Here is a 14,041-nt window from a genome sequence, read left to right on the forward strand (position 1 = left end):
AACCCTGCGGAAGAAGTCGATCAGTTTCTTCAAAGAGGAAGAACCTATACAAATTGCGATCAATTTCTTCAAAGAGGCGGAAATAACATTCAGAGGGGGTCTAACAAACCAACAGAGGCAACCTTGGGCGAGGAAGTCAGGAGGTTGATGCAAGAACTTGGAGCTTCAAAGGGAGTCACATCATCATAAAGCCCTTGTTAGTGTATATTTCTCTGAGACGGAGAAGTATGAGATGAAAGCCCTTGTTAATGCATTTTTCTCTGTGATAGAGAAATTTGAGGTGAAAACCCTTGTCTTTCCACCCTCTGGGAGTAGCCATGGTGGACGTCATGTTGAGTAACTCCACGACGATGTGTTTCCTTCCACTAATGGGAGTAGCCATTGTGGACATCACATTGAGAGACTTCATGATGATTCTCTTGTACTTGTGTTTATCCACTATCTGGGAGTAGCCATGGTGGACGTCATGTTGAGAGACTCCATGACGACATCACATTGAGTGACTCCGTGATGGACACTTGTGCACTTGTTTCCTTCTGTATACACCTAAAAATGGTCTAAAGATAATTAATTGAATAAGCAATTATTTAATTAATCCCCCTTCCTAATTTAATTGAATTCATTAGCAATTTGATTAAATTCTCCCATTCATCTACTTATTAATAAATCTAAGGATTTATTTAATAGGTTCATTTCAATAGTCCCCTTTGATTAATTAATCCAAATTAATTAATCCTCCCCCCATTTAATTCATTTCTTCTAATCCCCTAATTAATTAAAACAAATCAATTTATGAGTTGTTGAAAGTTAATTAGCCTTTTCCTATTATTTGAATTTTTAAATTCAAATTACCCACATGCCTCCTAACTTCTAACCACCTAGCCTAACCATCCCTCTAACCTAACCCATTTCACCTAACCTTGGGTTTAACTAACCCTATCCTATCTTGCACATCCTAACGTCCTTATCCTAACCTCCTATGGGTTGGATATTCTCCCCTTGAGACACATGGCACTTAGGCCACATGTCTCCTCCCTTGGACACTTGCCCTCTCATGAGCAAGGCTCCTTAACACTTGTCACCACAGAGATGGTAAGTGTCCCTCCCTCCAACCTCGTCTCCAACCTCCTCCAATTTCACCCTTGATATCTTCAGACTCAATCTTGACCGTTGATTTTGCCACCTCACCCCTGGCCTTGGAAATCCTATAAATATCCCCTATTTTGGAGCACAAAGGATCCCATCTCATATCAATTTATGCATTGTTACTATAGGCATATCCATTCTAGCATATCATTTGAGCATTGTTATTATAGGTAATTGCATCTTAGATCTAGTATAATTTGATCATTTTCTAGCATAATTGTTGGATCATGTAGCTTAATCAATCTCTTTTCTAGCTTAATTGCATCATCATCATAGCTTAATCATGCATATCAGTAGCTTAATTAACCTCTTGGATCAATCTATCATAATCAATCTCATCTAGCTTGCATATCATCATCATTTCAAATCCTCCGTCTAGGTGTAGTCAAGTCACTGGGATTGCTTATCCAAATCTGAGAGCAAATCCATACTCGCATCTCTTAGGAGGCGATAGGTCGCTTTGTCATGGTTTATCTTTCATTTGCTTTTAATTTGCTAACCATGCTTGTAATGATCTATTGAATGTTTGTGTTGCAGCTGCGGGTATCCTACTTCACACACACGACACCTTCCACTCTGAGAGTAGCCATGGTGGACATCATGTTGAGTGACTCCATGATGATATCACGTTGAGAGACTCTGTGATGGGCACTTGTACATGTGTTGCATTCCACACATGGGAGTAGCCATGGTGAACGTCATGTTGAGAGACTCCACGACGACATCACATTGAGGGACTCCGTGAAGAACCTTTGCGCTTTCCACAAATGGGTGTAGCCATTGTGGGTGTCATGTTGAAAGACTCCATGACACGAGTATCTGGAAAGATATCTCCCTAGCTAAGAGGGAGTGTTGATGTTATAGCAGCAGGAGATATCTTTCCCCTGACTGCTATATTAGTTGTTATAATTACTTTATATTACAACTTGTGTTTATTCTAGTTAAACTTACAGATTAATATCGCACCCCTTGGTTTTGACTTTGACCCTTCTGATTAGAGTCATGTATGTTCGTTGTCTTGCCTTAGCCGAGTATATAGTTCTCTTTGATTGGGAGACTTGGAGGGGTGGGGACGTCATAGGATATACTATGGTTGCATATGAAATACCTGTGGATAAACAACACTTCTTGCCTACACCTTGACACCAAAGTACTATAGCAATCAATTTCTTGATAAACCAGGAAGGATTCCACCATGGAGAAATCTAGAAGTATCTGATGGATACAAGGCAGCATTCCTTAGACTCTATCCTAATGATGATTTGCGAGATATTGATACAAATGAGTTCATAAAATTTGCAAATGGAAATGGTCTAAGTGTTGATGCTCTTTGTCATAGATCCAAGAAGGATGCTCATAGTTGGTGGTACTTCCATGGCACATGCTTCCAAAACCTACAACCCCTTGCTGTCAAAGTTTTATCACAAGTTTAATTAATTAAAATTTATCACAAGTTTATTTATAGTTTACTTCGTCTTCATAGGTTGCTAGTAATTTTTAATTTTAATTTTTATAAATGTATAACTTTAATTGTTTCCTTTGTCTTCATAGGTTGCTAGTTCATCTGCTTTAGAAAGAAATTGGAGCACATACTCTTTCATCCACTCAGTAAAGCGCAATAGGTTGCTATCAAAAAGAGCAGATAATTTAGTATATATGCATTCCAACCTACGTCTTCTTTCACACAAGCAACATGACTACAAGCAAGGGGAAACGAAGATGTGGGATATAGAGCCAGAGCATACTGATTTGGATGCTTCCACTTCTCAGCTTGTTGCATTTGGTGACTCGGATAGCGAGCAAACTTATAGTGCGAGTGCAAGTGAAAGTGGCATTAGCATTGGTTCATCTAATGTCAATGTCAATGATGAGGAGGAGGAGGAGGAGCAGAATTAGGATGATGAATTAGAGAATCCATTTGATGATTAAACTTTAAATTGCTGAAAGTTGAAACAATGATGCTTGAATATTTTGTCATTTTGATATTAAACTTGATGTACATGATGCTATTATGGTTGATCATGATGCTATGATGTTGGTTTTGTTGTTTATATGATGCTTTGTGACATGCTAATCTTAATTCATGCTTATAGGCTGCATATATATATATATATATATGTTTTTGTACTAACAAACCCAAACCCCTTTTCAAAATTTTGCTATACCGGAATACCAGTTCTTCGAAACCAAACCGGTGCTCGAACCCGAACCGGCAACCTAGTTTATCTATAACAATATTGTGTATGTAACATGTCACTGATGGTCCTGTGGTCTATCTTTTTAACCTGACACTATGATGGCTTTGTAGCCTGTGTGCTGCCTTGTCAGGCTATGATGACTTGACGTTTTGTAAGCTTTCTGATGATTGATGCTATTTGAGCCACGTTGTAAACTCTATTCCAATATTTTTTTTTTTATTGATAAAAGTATATTTATCCAGTTGATAGAAACCACATAATAAGGATACAAGCTCAAGACAGAAAGAATACCACAACTGAAATCTTCATCAGCTAATAACTTCTCTCACCTTCCACTCATGAGTAAGTTAAGCAATTCTGAAATAAATCCGCAGAAAGCAAAAAACACAGACATATGTTAACTAGTATGAAGACAAATATAATTACAATAATGAGAAAAGGTATTTATATTGTTGATATCTATTATGAACTACTCATTATAGAACGATTCAATATTTACTTTAATACCAGCACAAAGAGCTTCTTAAATATAGCTTCATGACAGATCAACGTGTCATACATGTGTACAATTGGTACATATTGTTATTTCATGATATGCCATGCCAGACAAAAATGTTAATAAAAGCCTAACAATCCAAATATAGATACTGCAATCCAATGAGGAAAAGAAAAAGAAACAGATTTGTTAACTATCATCTATTTAAGAGAAAAACATAAGACATCTTCCAGAAATGTTAATACAACCACAATTACCTGCAATTTTGTCAAGCGGGTATGAAGTATACCCATAAATGCATTATGCTGCTGCATGAGGTCTTCAATAGCACCACTGTCATCACCAACTGAGCAATCCTGCTCAGAAGCCCCATAGCTTCCTCTCTGCCTTAACCATAAATCAATATTAGTGTTTAAGCAGAAATAGTCTGGATCCCAATAGATGACACCAGATAACAAATCTCAAATAAAGTATACCAAATCTAAACAGTTGTGTTCACCACAATGAATGCAAGCAATTGTCAACCATCATTTTTTAATAGAATGTATAATTATCCACTTTGGGGATAAATTTTACATACAGGGATAAATGAATTCATATCCGGCCCCACAGCTGGGGTGGAAAAATTACTGAGCAATACAGGTGCATCTGTAGTATTAGCTCTCTGTCGCCTTTCCCAGCTAGCAGCTATAGCACGCGCACGCCCAGGCTCAACTACTGATGATATTTGTAAGTACCATGTCAGCTTATCAACAAACCGTGTCTAGAAAAAAGCAGAACAAACATCAACAGAAAACAGTGAACAAATAGTAAGGAAGCCAACCTTTGATTACCTCTTTTGGATAATTCAGCTGCTGCTGTTTGTTGTACTGCCTGGGTTAGGCTGCCATCATCTACAATGTGACAAAAAAGGTTTAAATTAGCAATCTTGATACTGATTATAAAGAGAACATATAATTATTAATTTCTCCACAACTCTCCAGGCATAAAAAGCTTACTCCTGAATAGATAGAAAACATTTACAACACAGTTGCTTCAAACTTGAACTTAAGGAAAACAAAAACTTGAACATTAGGAAAACAAAAATAAAGATATCAAAATATATAATAAATTTATTGACAGGAGTTAATCCCTTGTCTGAAAACAATAGCATACTCTGCAGATATGCATTACACTGACATACATAAACATCATTTTCCTAACAGAACAATAATTCCTATAGAAACACTGCTCAGAGACACTACGACAAATCAGACAAAACAAAAACCAAACAAACACACCAACTTCAGCAAAATCCCCATATGAATAATCCTTGTTAGTTTTAACTGGCTCTGTAGGTCCCTGAATATATCCCAACTGATATCATTGGGTTTCTGTAAAACCCTCCTAAATTTTGTGGTTACTGTGTTCTTCTGCAAATTTCTGTGTATGTTTTGGTCAAGTTATATCATATGTGGATCTGGCTATTTGTTAGAAATTATCTCAATTTGATCAAGTATAAAAATTGGTTCATTATGGCCTTCGATCTCTCTTTTGGGCTTAGGGTTTCCAAAAGAAATAATGAACAAGTGCTTTTCAGCAAGCCTTTTGATTGGACATTTGCAGATAGATCACAAAGTGCTAACTTCAAAAGAAGCAAACAAACAAAGCTTATTAAGTGTTTTAAGTTTCCCCAAAGTATGATCTATTCATTTGAAGGAATGTAATCTACGTATAAATCCTATTGAAAACAATGTCTATGATTTATACATTTAAGGGAATATAATGCTATATTAATTCTTATTAGGATTAATGTTAAGAGATTAAGTTTCTACATTCACATGTTAATGGATTGGTTGGGCTGGTCATCCTTCTAAGTCTGAATGTGCACATAAAGAGTGTTGACCAGGAAATGAGCTATCAGATAATCATAATCTGGATCATTGAGTGGCAAGGTTAAGTCCAAATAAACAAGCCAACGAAAGTTGCATTAATAAGATGGTCCCACTTGATGATTCAGTGCATGTGCACCATTGATCTTCCTTAGCTCAACATATCAAATGATTACACATCCTAAATGAGGAGCCCACAGTTTGTAAGGCAAAGCCTTTGATTCACTATTCACACTTTCATAAAAACATAAAACATCTTGGAAGATGAACCAGTGATAGCTGTCGATCTTAGACAATCATAAAAATTGGTAAAGTCATTCAATCACCTGTTCAGACTTCGAAAAAAGTAAAGCGAAGTAACACAGTGAATAGGTAAACAAAAGTATATCCAATCTTCTAAAAAATGTCCTTCACTCTATTGCAAGATACTTCGCCTTCAATCTAGTCAGTCCAAATGGTTCAGTAGTTGTCGATTGTCCCTTTGAGTCCCATCATGTGATGAGATGCTGCTTGATCAGATGTTTGCTCATCGTCCAAATCCTTGATATTTTACTCTTCAAATGGGCAAATGAAATAGTTTTAAACCCGATCAGCTACTAACCAATAGCAAAAAGCAACCCTGGTGTTGAGGCCAAAGACACAAACACTGTTGATCCTCTGTGATCTAACTGACCAGATTTCACCACATATATATATAGAAGGGACAAAAAAGGTGAGCTTGGAAAGTTACAATCAAAGATTCAGAAATTTTTGAGAAAAGGTAGGCAACTGTCTGAATATGCAAATGGAGGAAATTTCAAAAAGGAAGGGCGTGTGCCAAGATGTACCTTCCTAATTATTCTGCTCCTTTCAAAATTCAATATAACCAAGGCATTTACTTCATTATTCACCATTAGAATGTGTCTAAGCATCCAGATCAAGTTTGGCAAACCAGAGACTAAGCAGACAAAGTGAATTTGCACTTAGAATGCGAAATAACAGGGAATTGAATTTATTAGACAGTGAGTTTGCATCCTGTCTTGTTCTAAGTTTTCAGATAAGTTTAATACCAGGTAAAATTTGGTCAAAAGAGTTATGAACCAATATTAATTGTATCTGGGATAAATCTGGAGATTTGCTAGTTTCAATTGATTGAAAATTGAATTGTTGCTGGTTGGGATTGGGTTTGGATATGATTTGGATCTGTAATCGTGACCCCTCTGGTATTCCATATTTGTGTTGAATAGCTAGCAAGATTCTGTTGGCCATGTTCCATTTGAATATTTTTAAAGCCCTAGGAAGGAATGGGTTCAGACTTGTGACCATACAGATATCAAGCTTGAACTCTAATTTCTGTATCCCCAGATTAGTAGTTTAGTTTAATCCCTGCCCAACTATACAGAATCCTGTGAATGTAATGTATAAACATGGAATTCAGTGCAATTGCAACATTGTGTTAAAAATGGCACTTAAGTGAGCTTTAGAGCACAATATTGTTATTGATGAACCAGATACCTCAATTGTCTCAAACAAGAAGCTCAGAAAGGATCAAGGGGAAGAAAAGAAGCTGTATTCCCATAATTATTTAAGGACATTAGGGCTGAAGAAAGGGAACTGTTTTTCTCCTCCAACGGTCATGATCTATCTGGACAGTTAGATACTACGATGAAAAACTCAAGAGTAGTTACGAACAGTGCAGGAACAACGATATTGGATTTAAATAAACCACCCATCTCAAAGGCCTTCAGTTTGAGGGGCAACAACTTGAAAAGTTTACAGCAGACTCTCTTAGAGTTGATGAAATACAGGAAGAATAGGCACTTGCACAAGAATGTAAACTTAAGAGGCATATCCACTGCACAACCAGTATGACTTGTAATCAAAAAAGCATTGCAGATAATGTGGCCAAAATGTGATGTAAGTTTATTAAAAAAGAATTTTCAGACCAAATTATCACGTTTCTATTAAATGATGGGAAATGACAATGGCAAATCAGTTGACAAGCCTACAGCAGCATTCACGTGTGACGTCCTATATGCACAAACCTCAGTTCTATATGACTCTGCAGGGTTGCATACCAAAAACCTTGACCACAAGTTGATGCAATACAACAAGAATAGTGACCACACAAGTTCAGGCACTATTCACTTTTGTGCTTCAAGTACTTATACAGACATACAAAAAAATGACCTAAGAAGTTGGAATTCGAGTGGCTTCCTAGAAACAGTACAACTCAGCAAATTGTGTCAAGGTCACTACAATTATGATGCACCCACATGGATAGGCAACATTACAGGGCCAAATATGCAAAGTTCAAGGACATTTTTGTGGGCACATTGTACACAATAATTTGTGGTCATGACAGGGCTAAGTTGTGATTGGCTTCAATCAAGATACTGAATCCCAATCACTATACTGTTCCAGGGGGGCAGGCCACAATTGGGTTGATCAGTGGTTAAACTCCGACTGCACCTATTTCAGAGCCTCTGGCTCAAAAATGCCTCTATGTATGTTATTGTTGCATGCCCCAATCAAGTTTGTAGCCTTGGAGCTGACCAGACAGAATCAGTCAGCCAATGAAGAATTTTGGGAGATAGGAAAAAGGGCTCTCTTGAAATTCTCTCCTGTCATAAGTGACTTCACGCTCAAGCACAGATGTGTTTTAAATGCATTAATATGATTACTGAAAGAGGTTTGGATAAACACCAAGAATATAAGAGGCATAATCCAGAGTGCTTTATTAATAGCCAAATGATTCTCACCAGCAGAAACAGTGGTTATTGTCATGGGCCATTGGAGGTAGAAGATGCCACCAGAAAGTGCCCATATTATAATGATTTTGTAGAGAAAAATTCTACCTGGAGCAAGGTACAAACTACAGAAACCAGGAAAACCGAAAAAGAAAGTGAACCCCAACTACCCTGGGGCCTTAGCTGGAATAAACAATCCTGTGAAGAATTAAAGCAATTTTCTCTGACTTATGATTTGCACAAGGTGCAAAGGGGAGTGAGAATCATCGAAGCTACAAAAGAGGAGCAGGATACAACAGGCACTAGTTTTGGAACAACTTCCTCTGCTACTGTAATAGACTTGGATACATTATGATTAAACCAAAGCAAGTAAGAAACAAGTTGTGGTTGCTTGCTCCAGCTGAGATCATTCAAGCCATGGTACTGCATGAAATGATGGGGTCAGTTCAATACAAGCCAAGACTTTGGGCAAAGGTTTGACTCAGCCAAAACTGCTCAATACTTCCATGGAACTGAGTTTAATGTAGAGAAGAAAAATGTTTGATGCAAAATAACCCCAAGAATGTTACATTGTTGATATGGCCTCTTGTGGTGTGCTTGATCACCCGTGTCATATTCATGAGCTAGCAGCACACCTCCTTTTTGCACACTGGTTTGCAGCTCATCTAATCAAAGCATGCACTCCTTACCTCATGACTTGCTCATCACACAAGACAGCACAAGATTGTGAGAGTTCACGTAAAGAAAATGGTTCCTTGTATTCCACATTTTTCTCATGGACCAACCCTGCTTGTGCAAAATGAATCTTAGGCACCCTCTTCATCAACTCCTGTAGTACATGAAACTGGAGGTCCTTTCCCATCAAGCTCTAAACATTCTCAGCCCTCTTCAGCCCCAACTATGATCATTAAAATCAAAAAAAGAAAATTCAAAGTTAAGGTTGATGATGGAGGTAATGTAGTGTTCATTGAGATCATGATGTGGAGTGCAAGACCAATCAGGGTGTCTCCTTGGTAGACTTGACAGCTTCAGATAATCCAGGGAATGGAAAAAGAAAAATAATGGGTTATGATTGATGTTTCAATCTAAACATGGCTGATGGTTTCATTTGAACTTTGATAGACTTCAGACTTTTATTTCTATGTCGCAGGCTTTATAGTTCTGTTAGGATATTGAGTTGAATACTTTTGTTTTGAATGATGGTTTGAGAATGAATTCTAATGGCAATTAATAATGGTGGTATGATTGATTTTAGTACTAGTTAATTCAATAAGTTGATAATGCAAACTATTCAAGTTTGATAAGGTATTATGGTCTCAGCCTTAAAGAAATTTTGTATTGTGCAGATTAGTGTTAAATTTTGAATGTTGTCATGTGGAAGTATGATGAAATTGATTTGAGTTGAGTACTGCAGATTTCTGTTTTATTGAAACTTGTTTGCTTGTAATCATGATCAAAGGTTGAAAATTAACAAATTATTAGCTTGCAGAGATTGCTTATTATTCTGTAGATTGCTCTCGTTCTGACATCCTATGATTTAATAATGGTGGTTTGATTGGCAAATTGGAAAAGGATATTGAACTGCTTGCTGTATACTCATGTTTTCTTGTAGATGATTATAGATATAGTGTTAGATGGTGGTCTGTTTTATATGTTGGAATATGGTCTATGTTGAAATATGGATATGGCAAAATCAGCACAAGAGAAAGCATTTATCACATTTCCGTTAGGTGTTTAGCTAAAGTTTAAAGTAGCTGGGGACACCCACCAATGAATATCATTTAGTGCCATTACTATAACAACACCTAATTCCTTTGCCAGCTTGTGAATTAAGTTATAAAGTGCCTTTTTCTATATCTATGTTAAATTTATAAATTTTATGGTCACTTCTCTATTATAACTTATGTTTCATAAAGTCACTTTTAAGTTTTTATTTTATGATCTAAGTCAACAAAAGTTATTTGGGGGTGGGTGGGAGGCCCTTTATTCCCACCCATCCCTTGTCAGGGCACTTACTATTCTAATGGAGTGGGAGGGAATTCTAGTGTCAGCGCTCTCCCTGCTCTGCTTATTCAGCATTCCTTCTATTGTTATTGTTCGTTCCAGATGTGCCGAAAAGATCATCTCACAGTACGTTTTAAAGGGGCACTTCCATCTTTTAAATTTAATTTATAAAGTCGCTTAGTTATAACCAACTTCAAACTAGGAGAATAGAATTTCAGTACGAAAGAAGTTCTACAAGTACAAAAAAATCTAAATTATTTCCATGCTTAACTATTTATATGAAAAACATTTCTAAGTTGGACATCTGCTTGCAAGCAGGTCAAAGACACCTTCTATCATGGTAAAGAACTTTGCTTAAAACATACAAGTATATCCAGATTGTTGATTCATTTCAAGCTGAATATCTGATTATTGATTCAGAACTGATCATTTTCTGATTTCAGAACATATTTGCAATCACATGTAACTTAGAGTTGTTGCTCTGCTTTGAAATGATGAATACTTCATGCAGATGAATGCATGACGGTTTGTTGTCTTCAGATTGGTTTTAAACAACTGCAAGTTCTTGTTCAAATAATTTATATCTTTATTAACATTTATCATATCGGTAATTTATATCTTTTTGTATTGCACATTTGTGACATTCAATTTATAATGTCTATAATTAAGTAATTCAATTACGGTGTAGATGAGATTAATGAATCAATTTTAACTTGTACTGAGAACAATTTTTCCACAGTTGTATTCTTTAATGGGTTAAACATATTTTAGATCTTCACTCAAATATTTGACCACCCTTTCAAATTGTGATTTGAGGTAGTTTTCTAATATAGCCATCCCCCATTACAGATTGATTATATTTTAAGTTAATGCCTTGATTACCAAATATCTATTAGGTTTTAGGTTCACATACACAATTAAATTTCCCTTCCCACTTTACCTAGTCATCTAGTTCCGAGGTCCCTTACAATAAACTGGTCTGATTCCATTTTGACCTTCACAATAGGTGAAAGGGTTGATTTGTTGGTCAAAACATTTTTCAATATCATCATGGATTGTAGCTTCTCCACATAACAAACCAATGAACCGACACTAGAAAGTTGCAAACATAAAAAACATTAGAAAAGGAGAATACAAGATTAACAAGAGAAGCTATGAATATAAAGGTTCTCCTTGGGAAGAAAGATTGGATGATAAGGAGGCTTGTGATATAACCCCAAGGTGCCCAACTCATTCTTTCTCAAACTTTGATGCTTCCTCTGGTTTCAAATACTCCTTTTGTTATGGTAAATCGATGTTGTATTAAACAATAGAGATGAAAAGCATTTACAAGAGCCGATGTTTCTAAATGAAACAATTGTGAACTGAAGACAAAAAAGGAAACTTCCTAAACTAACTAAGATGACCATTAAATGAACATTACATTATTTTAATACCCTCCCTTAGTGGTCATCGTCCTAACAACCCTACAGAAGACAATCTGCAGGTCTTTTGATCACAAACACAAAGAAGGCTGTCCTTTCACCTCAGAACACTCTACTGCTACTGAGAACCTCCCTGGATCTGCCAAATGTTAATGATCAAGATAACCAAAAACCTTCCAACAAAAATTGCCCCTCCTTGTAGCCAGAGACACCGAGAACGACCGCATAAACTGAAACCACAATTTTGAGGAAAAATCAGCAAACCCTCCACTGCTTCAGAAAAACAGCCACAAACTTTTGTAGATGAGCACAACGCCCCAAAACAGACTGCAACAAGCCACGATTTTTTAAGAAAAAACCGTCAAACCCTAAGACTGAAATTTATAAAGCATCGTTTTTCGGAAAAAATGGTAAAAACCCTTAGAGTGCATACACGAAGCACAAAATGCTCAAAAAAATTGCTCCAACAATTTTTTCATAAAAAAATCGATTAAAATTTTTGGAAAAAAATTCCAAGGAGGCCACAATTTTATTTTTTTTTTAATTCACCAAAACTTAAAAAAAAAACCATCAAACCGCTCTGATACCATGTTATGGTAAATTGATGTTGTATTAAAGAATAGAGATGAAAGCTCTATATAAAGAATTTACAAGAGACGATGTTTCTAAATGAAACAATCGTGAACTGAAGACAAAAAAGGAAACTTCTTAAACTAACTAAGATGACCATTAAAGAAACATTACATTATTTTAATACCTTCTACATCAAAAGGAAGCCCTTCTTATGCCCCACCTGCCAGAGCTTCACACTACACCTGGCACTAGTGAATAAACAGTTGAGGGATTGCATAACCAGATAAGGCACTATAATTATGAAAGTTGCCCTTGGAAATAAAGATTGGATGATAACGAAGCTTCTTATACAACCCCGAACTAGCCAACTGACTCTTCCTCAAACACTGTCTCCTCCTCCAGTTTCAAACATTCCTTCTACATCAGAAGCAAGGCCTTCATCTGCCCTACTGGCAGAGCTTCACTTGCACCAGGCAACAGTGAATAAACAGTTGCATAACCAAATAAAGCAGATGGTAGCCCAAATTGACCAGCTTGCCAGTGCAATAATATACCTTATTGAACAAAATAAAACACTGCAAGCAAGAAATATGTCCTTGGCAATTTAAGAGCACTATGTTGAATCTCATCAAACCCAAAGTTGGAGAAATAGAAGAACTAGCAGATTCTTTGTGGGATTCAATATATAAGGCAAGGAAAATCTCCACCCGAGAGAAAAATGTCTTATCCCAAATAGCTGACACAAAGAATAAGTGGTCCCCTAAAGCTACATTGGCATCAACCATTTCCAATGACGTTATCATTGGACTTCAGAGTGCACATAAAAATATTGTTCTATTTCATTCACTCACACAATAATATGGATTACAACTAAACTATAACAAACCTATTCATTCACACATTATTATTTTAACCCATGTGAACACTAACATATACTCCTAAGTCCTAACAGTTATGTGGCAAATCAATGATGATCTGCAATAAAAGAAGTGATTGTCGGTAAAACAGTTCAACAACACTTTAAAGGCTATGGTTAACACTTGTAGGATCTCAGTAATCAAAATGGTAAGCAGGTTGGTGATCCTGAAATTTCATTTAGAAGGTGACTCTCTAATAATCATAAATGTCATTAAGAAGGGTGAAGCGTTGGATTGGCATTTAAATAAATGTATAAAAGACATTAGGAGTGAAATACAAAAGTTTGAACATTTCAAAATAACCCACATGTGTCGGGAGGGAAATGGCATAGCAGATGCCCTGTCAAAATGGGCAGTTGCTTTTAATAATTCCCAAACCGAGATTTGAGAAGATTTCCAAGAGATTCAGAGTGATGACTAGACGATACTGTATGCAGCCAAATGAAGGCGGATTTATGAGGCATTATGGCATAGCTCTTGCACGATGAAATACGTGTGAATTTCTTTGAATTTTGTTGGCCGTGTCTTGTCAAGGCACATTTGCCTTTGTTTTGGAAGCCGTGAGTAATGGTGCAGTTTAGCAAAGGTTTCGGACTTACCATGGAGGTGAATTTCATCTTAATTTCAAGCAAGCAACAGCTTGCCTTCCTGGGGAGAATTTCTAAAGAGGGACTGAAGAACGT

At 36.5% G+C, this 14,041-nt stretch overlaps 1 protein-coding gene across 3 annotated transcripts in view; it reads right to left on the reverse strand.

The window, feature by feature from the left end:
* LOC131033647 (katanin p80 WD40 repeat-containing subunit B1 homolog KTN80.4) overlaps positions 1–14,041 on the reverse strand; it is a 41,652-nt gene that overhangs the window by 6,606 nt on the left and 21,005 nt on the right. The window contains exons 11-13 of one of the 3 annotated variants that reach the window (XR_009103639.2): positions 4,674–4,733; positions 4,421–4,557; positions 4,098–4,227 (exon numbers count right to left, since the gene is read on the reverse strand). Coding sequence is in view for 2 of the 3 variants with exons in the window: in XM_057964915.2 (XP_057820898.2) it covers positions 4,098–4,223; positions 4,421–4,557; positions 4,674–4,733 (323 nt within the window). In the remaining variant the exon portion in view is untranslated. The remainder of the gene's footprint in view (positions 1–4,097; positions 4,228–4,420; positions 4,558–4,673; positions 4,734–14,041) is intronic. The other 2 variants (XM_057964916.2, XM_057964915.2) reach the window with 2 other exon arrangements.

The sequence above is a fragment of the Cryptomeria japonica genome, chromosome 3 (assembly GCF_030272615.1).
Source record: "Cryptomeria japonica chromosome 3, Sugi_1.0, whole genome shotgun sequence".
NCBI lineage: Eukaryota > Viridiplantae > Streptophyta > Pinopsida > Cupressales > Cupressaceae > Cryptomeria > Cryptomeria japonica.